At 38.4% G+C, this 14,430-nt stretch overlaps 1 protein-coding gene across 2 annotated transcripts in view; it reads left to right on the plus strand.

The window, feature by feature from the left end:
- RPS6KB1 (ribosomal protein S6 kinase B1) overlaps positions 1-14,430 on the plus strand; it is a 50,312-nt gene that overhangs the window by 26,121 nt on the left and 9,761 nt on the right. For both annotated transcript variants that reach the window (XM_003795596.2, XM_023516611.1), the window contains 8 exons: positions 4,212-4,359; positions 6,595-6,652; positions 8,100-8,200; positions 10,724-10,814; positions 10,994-11,084; positions 12,489-12,596; positions 12,887-12,949; positions 13,123-13,200. In XM_003795596.2, coding sequence (XP_003795644.1) covers positions 4,212-4,359; positions 6,595-6,652; positions 8,100-8,200; positions 10,724-10,814; positions 10,994-11,084; positions 12,489-12,596; positions 12,887-12,949; positions 13,123-13,200 — 738 coding nt within the window. The remainder of the gene's footprint in view (positions 1-4,211; positions 4,360-6,594; positions 6,653-8,099; positions 8,201-10,723; positions 10,815-10,993; positions 11,085-12,488; positions 12,597-12,886; positions 12,950-13,122; positions 13,201-14,430) is intronic.

The following is a 14,430-nucleotide window of genomic DNA, read 5'->3' on the forward strand; positions in this document are numbered from 1 at the left end:
CAGGCACATTGGCTCACACCTGTAATCCTAGCACTCTGAGAAGCCAAGGTGGGAGTATCACTTGAGCTTAGGAGTTCAAGGCCAGCCTGAGCAAGAGCAAGTCTCTAAATCTACTAAATATAGAAAAAATTACATGAGCATTGTTGGGGGCACCTGTAGACCCAGCTACAGCAGCTGAGGCAGGAATATCACTTAAGCCTCAGGAGTTTGAGATTGCTGTGAGCTTGGCTAATGCCATAGCACTCTAGCTTGGAGCAACACAGTGAGACTCTGTCTCAAAAATAATAATAGTAATAATATCCTTTATAGCTTTCAGCTGTTTTTACTTTATTTTTAGACAGTCTCACTTTGTCACCCTCCACAGAGTGCCATGGCATAATAGCTCACAGCAACCTCAAACACTTGGGCTTAAGCGATTCTCTTGCCTCAGCCTCCAAAGTAGCGGGACTATAGGCACCCGCCACAATGCCTAGCTATTTTTAGAGACAGGCTCTCACTTTTGCTCAGGCTGGTCTGGAACCCATGAGCTCAGGCAACCCAGCTGCCTTGGCCTCCCAGAGTGCTAGAATTACAGGCGTGAGCCACTGCGCTTGGCCTGGCTGTTTTTAATATCTAGGATTTATCAAAGATCACACATTGTATTGAGTTGTCCTGTCTCTTTAGTTTACTCAGGAGCCATTTTCTACCTATTTTTATCTTTTATGACATTGACATTTTTTTGAAGAGTCTAGACCAGTTGTTTTGCAGAATATTCCTTGATTTGGGTTTCATGTTTCCTAATGCAATAGTTATAAATTTTAAAAAGGTTAAACACTTCACAAGAGTTACACAGGCACCACTGTGCTATTAGTTCACGGGCTCAGGAGGCACAGTATGTTAGTCTGTCACATAATTTGCTGAGGTAGAGTTTGATCACTTGGTTAAGATGGTGTCCAGGCCGGACTCACACCTGAAATCCTAACACTTTGAGATGTCAAGGTGGGAAGATTGCTTGAGGCCAGGAGTTCAAGACCAACCTGGGCAAGATAGTGATACTTCATTTCTACTAAAAACAAAAAAATTAGCCAGATGTGGTGGTGTGTGCCTGTAATCAGAGCTACTCAGGAGGCTGAAGTGGGAGGATGGTTTGAGGCTAGGAGTTTGAAGTTACAGTGAGTTGTGATCATGATCATTTTACTGCACTCGAGCCTGGGTGACTCTATCTCTCTTCTCTTTTATTCTTTTTGAGATAGTCTCACTTTGTCACCCTTGGTAGAGTGCCTTGGTGTCATAGCTCATAGCAACCTCAGATTCTTGGAACCAAATGATTCTTTTGCCTTTGCCTCCCAAGTACCTGGGACTATAGGTGCCTGCCACATGCTTGGCTGTTATCTTAGAAACAGGGTCTTGCTCTGGCTCAGGCTGGTCTCAAACTCCTGACCTCAAGCAATCCACCTGTTTGGTCCCCCAGAGTGCTGGGATTACAGACATGAGCCACTGTGCCTGGCCGAGAACCTGTCTCTTAAAAAAAAACAAAAAAACTGATGTCCACCAGCTTTCTATTTTATTCTATTCTTTTTCCTTTTATAATTAAGAAGTGTTCTAGGGAGTGATAGAAACTAAGAGTATCTTGTCCTATAATAATGTTGTACTTAATGGTTTTAACATCTGTTTTTTTTCTTGCCCAAATCAAATATTACAATAATGATTCTAAAATGGAGATTTTTCTACTTCAATTTTTTTCTGTATTGTCATTCTTCTATAAAGAAGTTTTTATGCCCTGTTTTAAAATTATTTTTAAAGAATCGGTATGGACCAGCTGCAGTGGTATACTCCTGTAGTCCCAGCTACTCAGGAAATTCAGGAAGGAAGATAGCTTGAGCAATATACCAAGACCCCGTCTTTTAAGAAAGAAACAATTGGTATGAACTTTTTTTTCCTGTGTGTTATCCATTTCTATCATTATTCATTGGTTCTCAAATTTTTCTAGTGAGAGCCCTATTAAAAGCTTTTACATTCTGAACATACCTGTATTTTCTAGTAAACAAACAAACAAAAAGTCTTCTATATCCTTTTAATGTATCCCCATAATTTTTTTTTCTTTTTGAGACAGTGTCTCAACTCACTATGTCACCCTCGGTAGAGTGCTGTAGCATCACAGCTCACAGCAACCTCTAACTCTTGGGCTTAAGAGATTCTCTTGCCTCAGCCTTCTGAGTAGCTAGGACTACTGGGACTACTAGGCACCCGCCACAACAACTACCTATTTTTCGTTGTTGCCATTGTTGTTTTAGCTGGCCCAGTCTGCGTTTGAACCCACCAGCCTTGGTGTATGTGGCTGGTGCCCTATCCACTGGGCTATGGGTGCCATCCCAAGTTTTTGTTTTAAATGGTGGCTTCATATTGATATCCTAATTCCAGTCCAGTTCTTCGTGGTTCATTTTCTTCTCTTAGTGCATTTTTACATCTTTTTTCCACAGTAAGAATCCTGGTAACAATATCAGTAATTCTATTTATTTGTTCAGTTGTACACTGTGTAACAGTTTGACAAATAAAATACCAATACTGCTACCAGCTACAAACCTACTAGGTGTGGTTTAGGATTTCTTTTGCAGTTTTTTTTTTTTTTTAAATACTTAACATACAGGCCTCTACTGTTGTGCAGGCTAAAGTTAATTAAATATCTTTTTTCTTTTTCTGTAGTAAAGTTATTAATTATGTTAATAAAGTTATCAATATTAATAAGTTCAATTCTAAATAATATTAATAACTTATATTTCCCCATCCTTGATTTCATTTTATTTTTGGAATGTATAAAACATGGTTCAGAAATAAAAATCTGTATTTTATAATTGCAATAATTGATTTAGGCAAGAAAAACATTGATGATAAAACCATTAAGGCTTTATTCAGAAGGTATATTCAGAAGTCTTGTTTCCTTTCCTACCCCCCTTTATCATTAGCTTTAGCTTTATCTTAGCTGTGTTCATTTTTGTAGATATAAGCAGATCCTTACACATATTCTCACTTCCCCTTTCTTACATGAAAGATAGCATACTAGAATGTACTGTATTTGCTGCTGCACTTCATATACTCTTTGGCACTTTGCTTTCATAGAAATATTCTTTATTCTTGTTATAGCTTCTTTTATACAGTTTGCAGATTTCGTAGGTTTCAGCCAATATTCCCGTGTATGGGCATATAAGGTTTGTCTCCTCTTTCACTTTCACAGATAATCCTGTAACTAATAACCTTGTATATTTGCTTTCCATATTGCTAGAGTTATATCATCAGGGTAACTTCCTCGAACTTAGATTTAGCATCTCTTAAACAGTACATGATTTTCTCAAATCTTTTTTTTCCATTCCCTGTTTTTGAATGACCCTATTATCTGTCCTTCTATTTAAGCAAGAAAAAAGACATCGCCATTTCTTCTTCATTAGCAAGCGCAACCTAGTGTATTAATAGCCTCCTCATTAGTCTCATTTCTACCCACACTGCTCCTAGAATTGACTTTCTTAAAGCCAAAAGTTTTCTCATTTCACTCATCTCCACATTCTTCCTTGCTTCTGAGATAAGATTCTAACACCTTTCCCTAGATCCCAGGCCTTCAATTTCCTGGCCTCTACCTACTTAGGCAGCCTAACTTCTAACCACTCTAACCATACTGAACTACTTGTAGATTCCCCAGACCTTTTCGGTTCTATTAACCTCTTTGGCGTTGGAATGCTTTTTTCAACTTTCCCTATTTCATTTTAATACCTTTCAGGATACACCTGAGGTGCCACCACATCTAGGAAGACTTCTTGCCAGGTTCCTCTCTTCACTCATTGTGTCCTTTGCTTACCTCCACTCACTCGTGTTTTTTTCCCTGAAACTTTGGGCTTCTGTGGACAGGGCTTTCCTTCTATGAATGTTCCAGTTGGCACAGAGGCTGGAGCATGGTAGACACTCAACAGTTAGTGAATATACAAGTAAACTTGATCTAATTACAGATTTTTTTAAAGCATCTTCAGGTTTTTATTTACATGATCACTGCAAAAAAAATAATAAATTTAAACAGTGCAGATGTGTATAAAAGTGAGCGTCTTCCATTACCTCATCTCAGTTTCTAATGGGAACTATGATTAATAGTTCAATATTGGCAAGAAAAACACTAAATAGATTTTCCAGTTTCTATAAAATAAAAATGTTCACTATTTTGTTCTTATAGATCATCTCTTTCCCTTTAGGCAATGATAGTAAGAAATGCTAAAGATACAGCTCATACAAAAGCAGAACGGAATATTCTGGAGGAAGTAAAGCATCCCTTCATTGTGGATTTAATTTATGCCTTTCAGACCGGTGGAAAACTCTACCTCATCCTTGAGTATCTCAGTGGTCAGTACTCAGAGTTTGGTGTAATTATTTGCATTTGCTCCAGAAACTGGGTCAGAACATTATTTTTCAGTGGAAAAATGCTTTTTCCCATTGTGATCAAATAGTCCTTAAATTGACAAGTGCATTGAAGTAAGGAATTCAGATGTGACCAAATATTTATATTTGCAGAAATATATAAAGGAAACTTTAAATGCTAAGTTGTTCCTTGTCTGAAATTTTATCATAGTCCCTTTGTAATCAATCAGTTAACAAAATAACAAACACCTAATTGATACAGAACCATCAGATTGTGCAGGGGTAAACTACTGTAGTGCACATAAACCACTAAAATATTTCTTTCTATAGCCAAGCATTGTGGCAGGCACCTGTAGTCCCAGCTACTTGGGAGGCTGAGACAAGAGAATCGCCTAAGCCCAGGAGTTGGAGGTTGCTGTGAGCTGTGACGCCATAGCACTCTACCCAGGGTGATAAAGTGAGATTCTATCTCTACAAAAAAAATTAAAAAAAAAAAATTTCTTTCTAAACTGAAGTGGGAACACTTATCCAGGGGAGTGTTTAAGATAGTGAGTGTTTTTAGAATTTTATTTTTAAACAGAGTTTTAGTTTAATGCAATCTTTCTTAGTGGTAATAGGGTATGTAGTTTATTATGGACCATTTCCCAAGGCCCATAACCTCCTAGGAACTTTTTGTTCTGCATATCATTTCTAGATCACTGAATCTATTTCTAGCAAACAAACAGACTAGAGTTTTCTGAGAAACAGATTTCATAGTAGCTTGCGACATAGAATAGAAAGCAGCAGAATTTAGCAACTTTTTTGTGACTATTTCCATTTTTTCTTATAACTTTATTTTGACCTAATTTTAGACTTACACAAAAAAGAAAAGAATTTTCATGTACCCCTCACCTAGATTCTCCATATATTAACCATTCCACCACATTTCTTTTGTTTTATCCTTCTACGCATATATGTATATATGTACGTATATATACATATATAAGCACACAATTTTTTTTTAACTGTGTGAGAGTATTAAAACTTCGATGTATATTTTCTAAAATCAAGGACAGTATCTTTAACTATACTAAAATTATTAAAAATAGGAAATAAACATTGATACAGTAATATCTTTCCTCAATTTCCTTTAAGCTGGAACAGTTCCTAAGTCTTCTTTTGTTTCTTGTGATGCAGACGTTTTTGGAGACTACAGGCAGGTTATTTTGTATAATGCATCAATTTGAGTTTAGCTGATGTTTCCTTAGGATTAGATTCAGGTCATGCGTTTTCGGCAGACCATCAAAGAGACTTTGTGTCTTTCTCAGTGCATCAGATCAAGAGGTACATGATATCTTTGTCCTGTTACTAGTGATGTTAACTTTGGTCATATGTGTAAGATAGTATCTGCTGGTTTTTTCCCCTGGTAAAGTTTCTCTTTTGTAATTAGTATCTTTTGAAGAGATATTTTAAGATTATTTAAATATCTCATCTCTCATCAAGCTTTCACATTCAGTTTTGGCATCCATTGATTCTTGCCTGTAACAATTACCTGTGGTATTTGCCAAGTGATTTTTTCTTATTCTGTCATGCTTCCTTCATTTATTACTTGGCATTTGGACTATAACAAAGAGCTTTCCTTTCTCCCATTTTAAAAATTAATTTTATCCATTTATTTACATCATTGTGGGCTTGTAGATTCTAGGATTTTTCAATAGGATATAACCCTTTAATATCATTATTTTTGTACTTAAATTGTGCCGTACTTTTTACAAGGCCACTGCCAGGTTAATTCAGTTTATTTAAGGGCTCATAAAATATGAAATATGAGCCTCACTAAACCTAGTGAGGGTAGTTTAATTCTACTTACGGGTAAAATGTTAAAGAGACTTTTAATCAAGATATTTTTAAACTGAAGTTTGGAATTTACAAATACTTTTTAAGTTTGTAGATCTAAAGCCTAGAATTCTAAGCTAGTTCTAGTTTTTAAATGTACGTCCTTCACAGAAGACTAAGAATGCTGCTAAAAAGAGCATTCTAGTGCTTGCTTTGGCAGCACATATACTAAAAGAGCATTCTAGGGACTTAGTTTTAAAACCTATAATTTTTAGGATCTGTTTTTTATTTTTAAGAGGCAAATATCTTTTAATTATGGTTAGAAGGAAGCACAAACTCTCTCATTAGAAGTAGGTTGGCAGTAAAAAATTGTTTTATTTTTAAAGTCTTTCCTTTTCTTTACAGGAGGAGAACTATTTATGCAGTTAGAAAGAGAGGGAATATTTATGGAAGACACAGCCTGGTAAGTGAAATCTTTGTGGTCACATAGATTCAGGTAATGATTCATATAATTAAAAGCAAAGCCCCATTCCCCCTGTGGTCAGCAGAATGATTCAGTAAATTGATCTGGAGCCAGGTAGTCACTCAGGACATCAATGGGGAGAAGCAGCTTTGGGACTGGACAGCTATTGGAGGTTACATTATTCCTTTGCCCTCAGCCTTGGGTGGACTGCTCTTCACACCAGTTGTTCCTAACAGAACCATTCTCATTGCAGCTTTCTTTCCTTGAATTGGTAAACTGCCTGTCTTGGCTATGGGTGAGTGTGGTTTTCCAGTGAAACTTTATGTGTGGAACAATGGAAAGTATTAGAACTCATCCCCTCTTTTTTTTTTTTTTTAGACTTTCCAGTTCCCAAGGTACAGTCTTAGAGGTGATAAGCTTGCACCTATCTTGATTATATAGCCAGAATTGAATCTACCCTTCTATTTCTAAAGATAACATCTGCTTCAAATTAAAAATATACACATCCTTTTGTGAAGTGACAGTATCGGGTAAAAATAAATCAGTTTATCCTACACATTAATAGAATAGAAAACAACACTTAAATGTTTTTTTCTACCTTAATTACCAAACTGCATTCCATTGTTTAATTTCAGGCCTTTTCTAACACAGAAGCTGCATTTAAGAGCCTTAGGGATGAAGTGCCCTTTTTTGGAGGAGGCTCTCTGAGCCATGTTGGAGGCTGTGTTTGTGGTCGTGCTGGCTGTGAAACTGCCTCAGTCCTCTAGGACACACCCTTCTCCATCCTGGAGTAATCTGCAGGATTGCAACATTGTTATGCAGCCAGTATTGCAGTGCCTTGTGCTTTTCGAATCCAGACAGGGTTGATTCAGCCCTTTATTCTTTTGAGGTAGATAAATTTGAGTGTCACACAGTTTATAGTTGTGGGCTGGCTGGCAAGAGGGAGGGCAGATATGGTGGGCATAAGCTATCTATAAATATGTAGAGGGAAGAATGGGCTTCTAAGGGTCAGGTTGTGATATAACATATCTTTTGAAATCAAGACTTGATCTCTGATAATAACAAAGTTCCTATTAACTATGGAATTTTAAAGTTGGGCTGGGTGGGAGAAATGTGTTTTGCTCTGAATGATTGTGGGCCTAATTTCTACACAGGCAGAACAAATCATGACCAGTGACAGTTGAGCATAGTCTAGACATCTTTGCAATTTTATTAGTATGTTCTAATGGCAAAATAAAACATTTTGTAGTTTGACTAAAACAAATGAAACATAAATGTCCCCATGCCCTTGGCAGCATCCTATGCCATCTCTTTTCCCCATCCATCTCCCTACCCCACTAATTTGGTCTTTGGTGCATGTCTGTTTCTTTCAAGGAATTTTTGCTCCATACATAAACTGCTTTGGGTAGATTACTTTTTAATTTTATTAAATCACTTTTGTTTCCAGCTTTTACTTGGCAGAAATCTCCATGGCTTTGGGGCATTTACATCAAAAGGGGATCATCTACAGAGACCTGAAGCCGGAGAATATCATGCTTAATCACCAAGGTGGAGATATACCGTAAACATTTCTATAGTAAATAATCATCTTAAAATCTTCCCACACAGGTCATGGCCATTTTCAAAGCCCCATTTTCATCTCTCTGTTTTATACATTTCTTCCCTCAGAATTTGACATCATAATACTTGGGAATGCTTAGTATTTAGATACTTATAGTTGATGAGATTCGAGGGAGTTGAGGATAATAGCTACACAACTGCCTTTTTTGGTGTATTCTTTACTCTTTTTAGCTTTTCTTTACATAATATGTGAACCCAAACATTGCCACATTTTACTGAGTAAAATGTGCTCCTGTATATAACGTGCACCCATGTTTTTGGCCCAAACTTTCAGGAAAATGCCCCTCAAAAGTGGCTGGCTCTCAGCTAGGAGAGACACATTTAGGGGAAGGTTAATGTTCCACCCTCCCACAGCCACTGTCTCTGTGAAGGCTGCCCCTTCCTTCTCTCCTGGGAGCCCTTCCCTCCCCACCATGTCATCATCTACTGCTGAGATGGCCACGTGCGTGGCTGGAAGGGCAAGGTGGGAACTTCTGAAGCTCCCTCTCTCCTCCATGCACTGGGCCTTGGCACTTACCAGTCCCACCAACACCCCTCTCCTGACTGTGATGTGATGCTAGTCAGATGGTGATGTTCCCTGTGGATCTCAGATCCTCCCACACTGGAGCCTCATGCACCATGCAGGCCCCAGCAAGAGGGTGCGGTGGCCCTGGTCCCAAGCCATACCACCTATGTATAATGTGCATCCTTATTTTACCCTTAAAAATTTGGGCAAAAAATGTAAGTTATACATGGCAAAATATGGTAATTTGGGTTTGATAAGTTTTACTTTGGTACCCACTTAATGTAAAAAACAAACCAAAAAAAATGGGCATGGTGGCCCACACCTGTAATCCTAGCATTCTGGTCACCTGAGCTCAGGAGAAATTCAAGACCAGCCTGAGCAAGAGCGAGAACCTGTCACTATTAAAAATAGAAAAAACTACCTGAGTATTTTGGCAGGGGCCTATAGTCCCAGCTACTTAATGGGGCTGAGGCAAGAGGATTGCTTGAGCCTGGGAGTTTGAGGTTGCTGCAAGCTGTAATGCCATGGCATACTATCCAGAGTGACAGAGTGAGACTCTGTCTCAAAAAAAAAAAAAAAGAGAAAACCCAAAAAAAGTTATATTAATGCTAGAAAAAGGAAAAGATTGGAATGAAACCCAGGTATTTGATGTAACCTTGGAAATAAAATGTTTAGTAGGCATCAGTTTTTTCTTGCCATTTGAGACAAGAAACATAAACATCAGAAAGACTGATACTCTTTGTAGGTATGGTTATAGCAGAAAACCCTTGAGTACACCTGCATGCTGCTACAAATAGCTTAATTTACGCTAGAGTATTCTGGGCTGGGTAGAGTTGGCAGTTCTCTCGCACCTTAAAGGTACAACCAGGGAATCCAGTGTGTATAAGGGCCTGGTAGAACTGCTAATCCTTAGCTGTCCACAGAATGATCCATAAGATAGTTAACTGTTTCATACTCGTGGACGGAAAATGGTATATGGACAATAGGCTAATATGAATGTTCCAAATTGTGCTTTCATTCTTTATTTTTAAAGAAGAAATGCTGTATTTAACCAAGTACATCATGGGAATCAGTGTCTTTCCCTTGCTTTCACCCCCTAAAACCTGGATTCTGAATTCTAAGGCATAGGATGGAATACGGGAGTGATAACAGTTAACTTCTTCTTTAACCTGGGTATGTCAGGTGGTCTGTGAAAATCAAGGCCATATTTCTTCTTTATGTATCAGAGTATAGTATATATTTACATTGGAATCAGTAGGCCATTGCCTTTTCTTTTCTCTGAAGTGAACCTGAAACACTAGGGCTCCTGGTTACCTAATAACAGTTCAGCAAAGCTAAACTTGAACTGAAATGATTGTTGTGTAAGGGGGGAAGTTTTTACTTTGTGGACTGGAGATGATTGGCTCATACCCTGTAGCAATGTTATAAAACTCTGCTAACTGGCAGTATTGGGCAGAATAAGCTAACTTGTTACAGTGACATTCTGAGACCGTTTTAAGAACTCTCCAGTTGCAGTTCACTATGTTAAAAAGCTATGTATATGAAGTTCTGTTTTACACCTTTGTTTAAAAGGTGCAGAATATATCTATTAGGGTCTAGGTACTTAAACCAGATGCCTTAAAGAAATTTTCCCAGGATTTTTCTCTTTTGTGATGGTAGAGGATTCTGTGTATAGTTAAAGCTAGAGCCTTAGACAAACTATTTCACTTTCTTCTCTGTTTTTATTTTCTCTTTCGCGGATAAATTATACCATTGGCGAAAGGTTACTTTGCTGTAACCTTAAATAGTCAGCATCATTTTTTATGGTAACACCTCATGAGTTCTTGATATTTTCAAGAAAAGTTTAATGTAGGAGAAGTTAAATTGAAGGATAGGTTATTGTCTTTTAAGATATTTTCAAACTCTACACATTCTCAGAATAATCATGCTGTTGTCTTTCATTGTAGGTCATGTGAAGCTGACAGACTTTGGACTATGCAAAGAATCTATTCATGATGGAACAGTCACACACACATTTTGTGGAACAATAGAATACATGTGAGCTACATGTTAAATGATATGTAACTGGTGTGGGGGGTGATAGCTAATTTTTACCTGGTTTGAGGACTAGGATTTTATGTAGCATCATTGTTTATATGTGGTGTTTAAAAAATTCTATTTCACATGATACACAAATGAGTGAATAATTTTTAGGCATACTATTTTTCTCATTTCAGGGCCCCTGAAATCTTGATGAGAAGCGGCCACAATCGTGCTGTGGATTGGTGGAGTTTGGGAGCATTAATGTATGACATGCTGACTGGAGCAGTAGGTGCACAGTTCAAAGCTGCATGTGTTATGGTCTGTGCTTAGTAGTTACAAGAGCACTATAGCTAATGACCTTTTGTGCTTTTTGGAAAAGTTACTTATCAGTGAAATTATTTTCAAAGCCCAAAGGTTTGTTATCAGCAGTTTAACAATAAGAGTACCTTATGATTATGTGGTATCCCGTACTTTTAAAATCATTTTCATTTAAGATCTACGTCCTGACAGGCCTGTGAAATTGCTATTGAAGATTTAATCCCCTTATTTTATAAATGGAGATATCAAATCACAAAATCACAGCTCATTTATTATCTCACAACAAATTAATGGTGGAAACCCAGACTTCCTTCTAGGACATTGCTGCTTCCTCTGTCCAGTTACTTAAACACTACAGTTCTGCTGGGTGCAGTGCTTGCTGCATGCGTATAATCCCAGCTTCTCGGGAGGCTGAGGTGGGAGGATAGGTTGTGCCCAGTAGTTCAGAGTTGGCCTGAGCAACACACTGAGACCCAGTTTCTGAAAGAAATATAAATTAAAAATCATTTTAAAAGAGAAGCATTGCATCTCTCATGCCACTGCAGCCACCAGCTCTCCCCAAAGCACACGTTCTCTGTGGGCATAACCTGTGAAGGCTGCACTGAAGCAGCTCTCGAGTCCTCAACAAACTGGGAGAAGTTGAGTATGACATTGATATCCCCAACAAGATTTCCACGGACACTTTGCTGGAGACCCTGAGGAAACAGAAAGACTGTTTCCTACCTTGCCCAGAGTAGCAAGGGCTTGGGTCCCCTGGACAGTAAGATAGACCAAAGGGGCAGGATGGTGATCCTCTCCTGACTTCCAGACAGGCCTGGGACTTGGTAGTCCTGCTCAGTGATGGCTTCTCTCCAAAGACCTTTGCTTGCCTGTTCCTTCCTAGCTTCTCTGCAATAAAATCATGTTACTTCAGTTGGAGAGAAAAGAAATTTTTTAAGCAGATTTTTTAAACTGCAGATCTTTAGTAGTTACCTACTTCTCAGCATACATTTCTTTGAGTTTTCTATTCCTTGGGCTAGAGTACAGTGATTGTAGCTTATGGCACCCTCAAATTCCTGGGCTTATGCAGTCCTCCTGCCTCAGTCTCCTGAGTAGCTTGGACTAAAGGCACGTACCACCAAGCCTAGCTAATTTTTCTGTTGCATGTGGAGACTGAGGTCTCTCTGTGTTGCTCAGGCTGGTCTCTGAACTCCTGGCCTCAAGTGATCCTCTCTCCTTGGCCTCCCAAAGTTCTAAAATTATAAGCATGAGCCATTCCATTTACTTCTGATTTCCATGTATAACTAACTGACTAATTCAGGAAATTAGTAATGTTGTTATTTAATATTTGTTTCTGACATGCTAATTTTTTTCATTCTCTTCTATTCTTAGCCCCCCTTTACTGGGGAGAATAGAAAGAAAACAATTGACAAAATCCTCAAATGTAAACTCAATTTGCCTCCCTACCTCACACAAGAAGCCCGAGATCTGCTTAAAAAGGTAGGGTTCTTAAATGGGCACTCACACTACAAGCCTCAGTGACTAGGATTTAAATAGATAGAATTTAATGAATATTTTGAATAAAGAATCATACATAGATATTCCAAAAGACCTGCAGTTTTTTGGCTAACCTGCAGGCATAGACTTGTTTAAAGGGTTCTTTTTTGTTTACTATTTAGTAGTAATTATGTTTTCTTAAGCAATGATAAACAAGCAAATTCTACAAATAAAAAACAAATCAAATTACGAAAGGCTCTTCATCAGTGTGTTTTTTTTCCCCCTCCCTAAAGCTGCTGAAAAGAAATGCTGCTTCTCGTCTTGGAGCTGGTCCTGGGGATGCTGGAGAAGTTCAAGTAGGGATTGGCATGTGTGGCGTTCTGGGGGAAGATAATGCTAATTTTATGTATTTGTGAGGGTTGTATGTAGTTGCGTATAAGTAAGTGTTGCTTATTTTGTGACTTATAAAAAGTTAAATTTTCAGTCCAATAAAGTCTATTCTCTGCTTTGCTTTTTTTTCCTCCCCTAGGCTCATCCATTCTTTAGACACATTAATTGGGAAGATCTTCTGGCTCGGAAGGTGGAGCCCCCCTTTAAACCTCTGTTGGTATGTATACAGGAAAAGCATGTAATTTGATGGTATCTTGTGGGGAGTAGCCAGCACAGGACAGTCCCTACAACAAAGTATTATGGGGGCCAAAATATGAGTAGCACTGAGGTTGAGAAACTCGGGTCTCATTTTATTTCATTAGGGGTTTGTGAAATGGTCTTATTCTAACTATTAATCCTTTCTTATTAGCTGGAATCCTTCCTTTAGGTCATTAAATCTGAAATGTCCAATTTTGAATCAAAAGTTTAGTTTATTATATCTCAAACAAGAAGCAGTACATGGCCTCAGTGCCTGTAGCTCAAGCGACTAAGGCGCCAGCCACATACACCTGAGCTGGCGGGTTCAAATCCGGCCTGGGCCTGCCAAACAATAATGATAGCTGAACAAAAAAATAGCTGGGCATTGTGGTAGGCGCCTGTAGTCCCAGCTACTTGGGAGGCGGAGGCAGGAGAATCACTTGAGGCCAGGAGTTGGAGGTTGCTGTGAGCTGTGATGCCACAGCACTCTACCCAGTGTAACAGCTTGAGGCTCTGTCTCTAAATAAATAAATAAAAAAAAATAAATAAAAAAGTGTCAAAATACCAGCCATGTCAACTGTCAAATTTTGTACTTAAGAAAATCAGACATAATAATCTAATCTAAACTCTTTCATCAATTGCTTAGTTAAGGTACAATTCATACAGAAAGAAAAGGAAGGACCAATACATGTATTTGATTCCTTCCCAGTTTTCAAAATAATGAGTTAGTTCCCTAGCACCTGTCGGAATTGACCAATGGTTTTTTAAATATATTTGAACTCTTATCATTTTAACATAAATGTGTTTCAGTCCATTGCAGTTTTTGTTGATGCACAATTTTTTTCAGCTTTGGACACTGGCTGCGTCTTCATTTTTTTTCTGATTCATTTTGACACAACCACATAGTGTGATGTTGAAAGGAAAATAAAGAAACTGCTGTTCTGTGCTTATCTTAGATGTTTCCTACCCCACACCTAGAATCAGTCATTTCTTCAAGAAATGCTGGTTCCTTTTAGTGGGAAATAGAATTTAGAGATCACAGTCTGGGCTCTTAAGAGTGGACAGTGTGGCTCGGCGCCTGTGGCTCAAGCGGCTAAGGCGCCAGCCACATACACCTAAGGTGGCAGGTTTGAATCCCCAGCCCAGGCCTGCCAAACAACAATGATGGCTGCAACCAAAAAATGGCCAGGTGTTGTGGTGGGCGCCTGTA

The sequence above is a fragment of the Otolemur garnettii genome, unplaced genomic scaffold, assembly GCF_000181295.1.
Source record: "Otolemur garnettii isolate 467f Iridium unplaced genomic scaffold, OtoGar3 scaffold00094, whole genome shotgun sequence".
Taxonomy (NCBI): domain Eukaryota; kingdom Metazoa; phylum Chordata; class Mammalia; order Primates; family Galagidae; genus Otolemur; species Otolemur garnettii.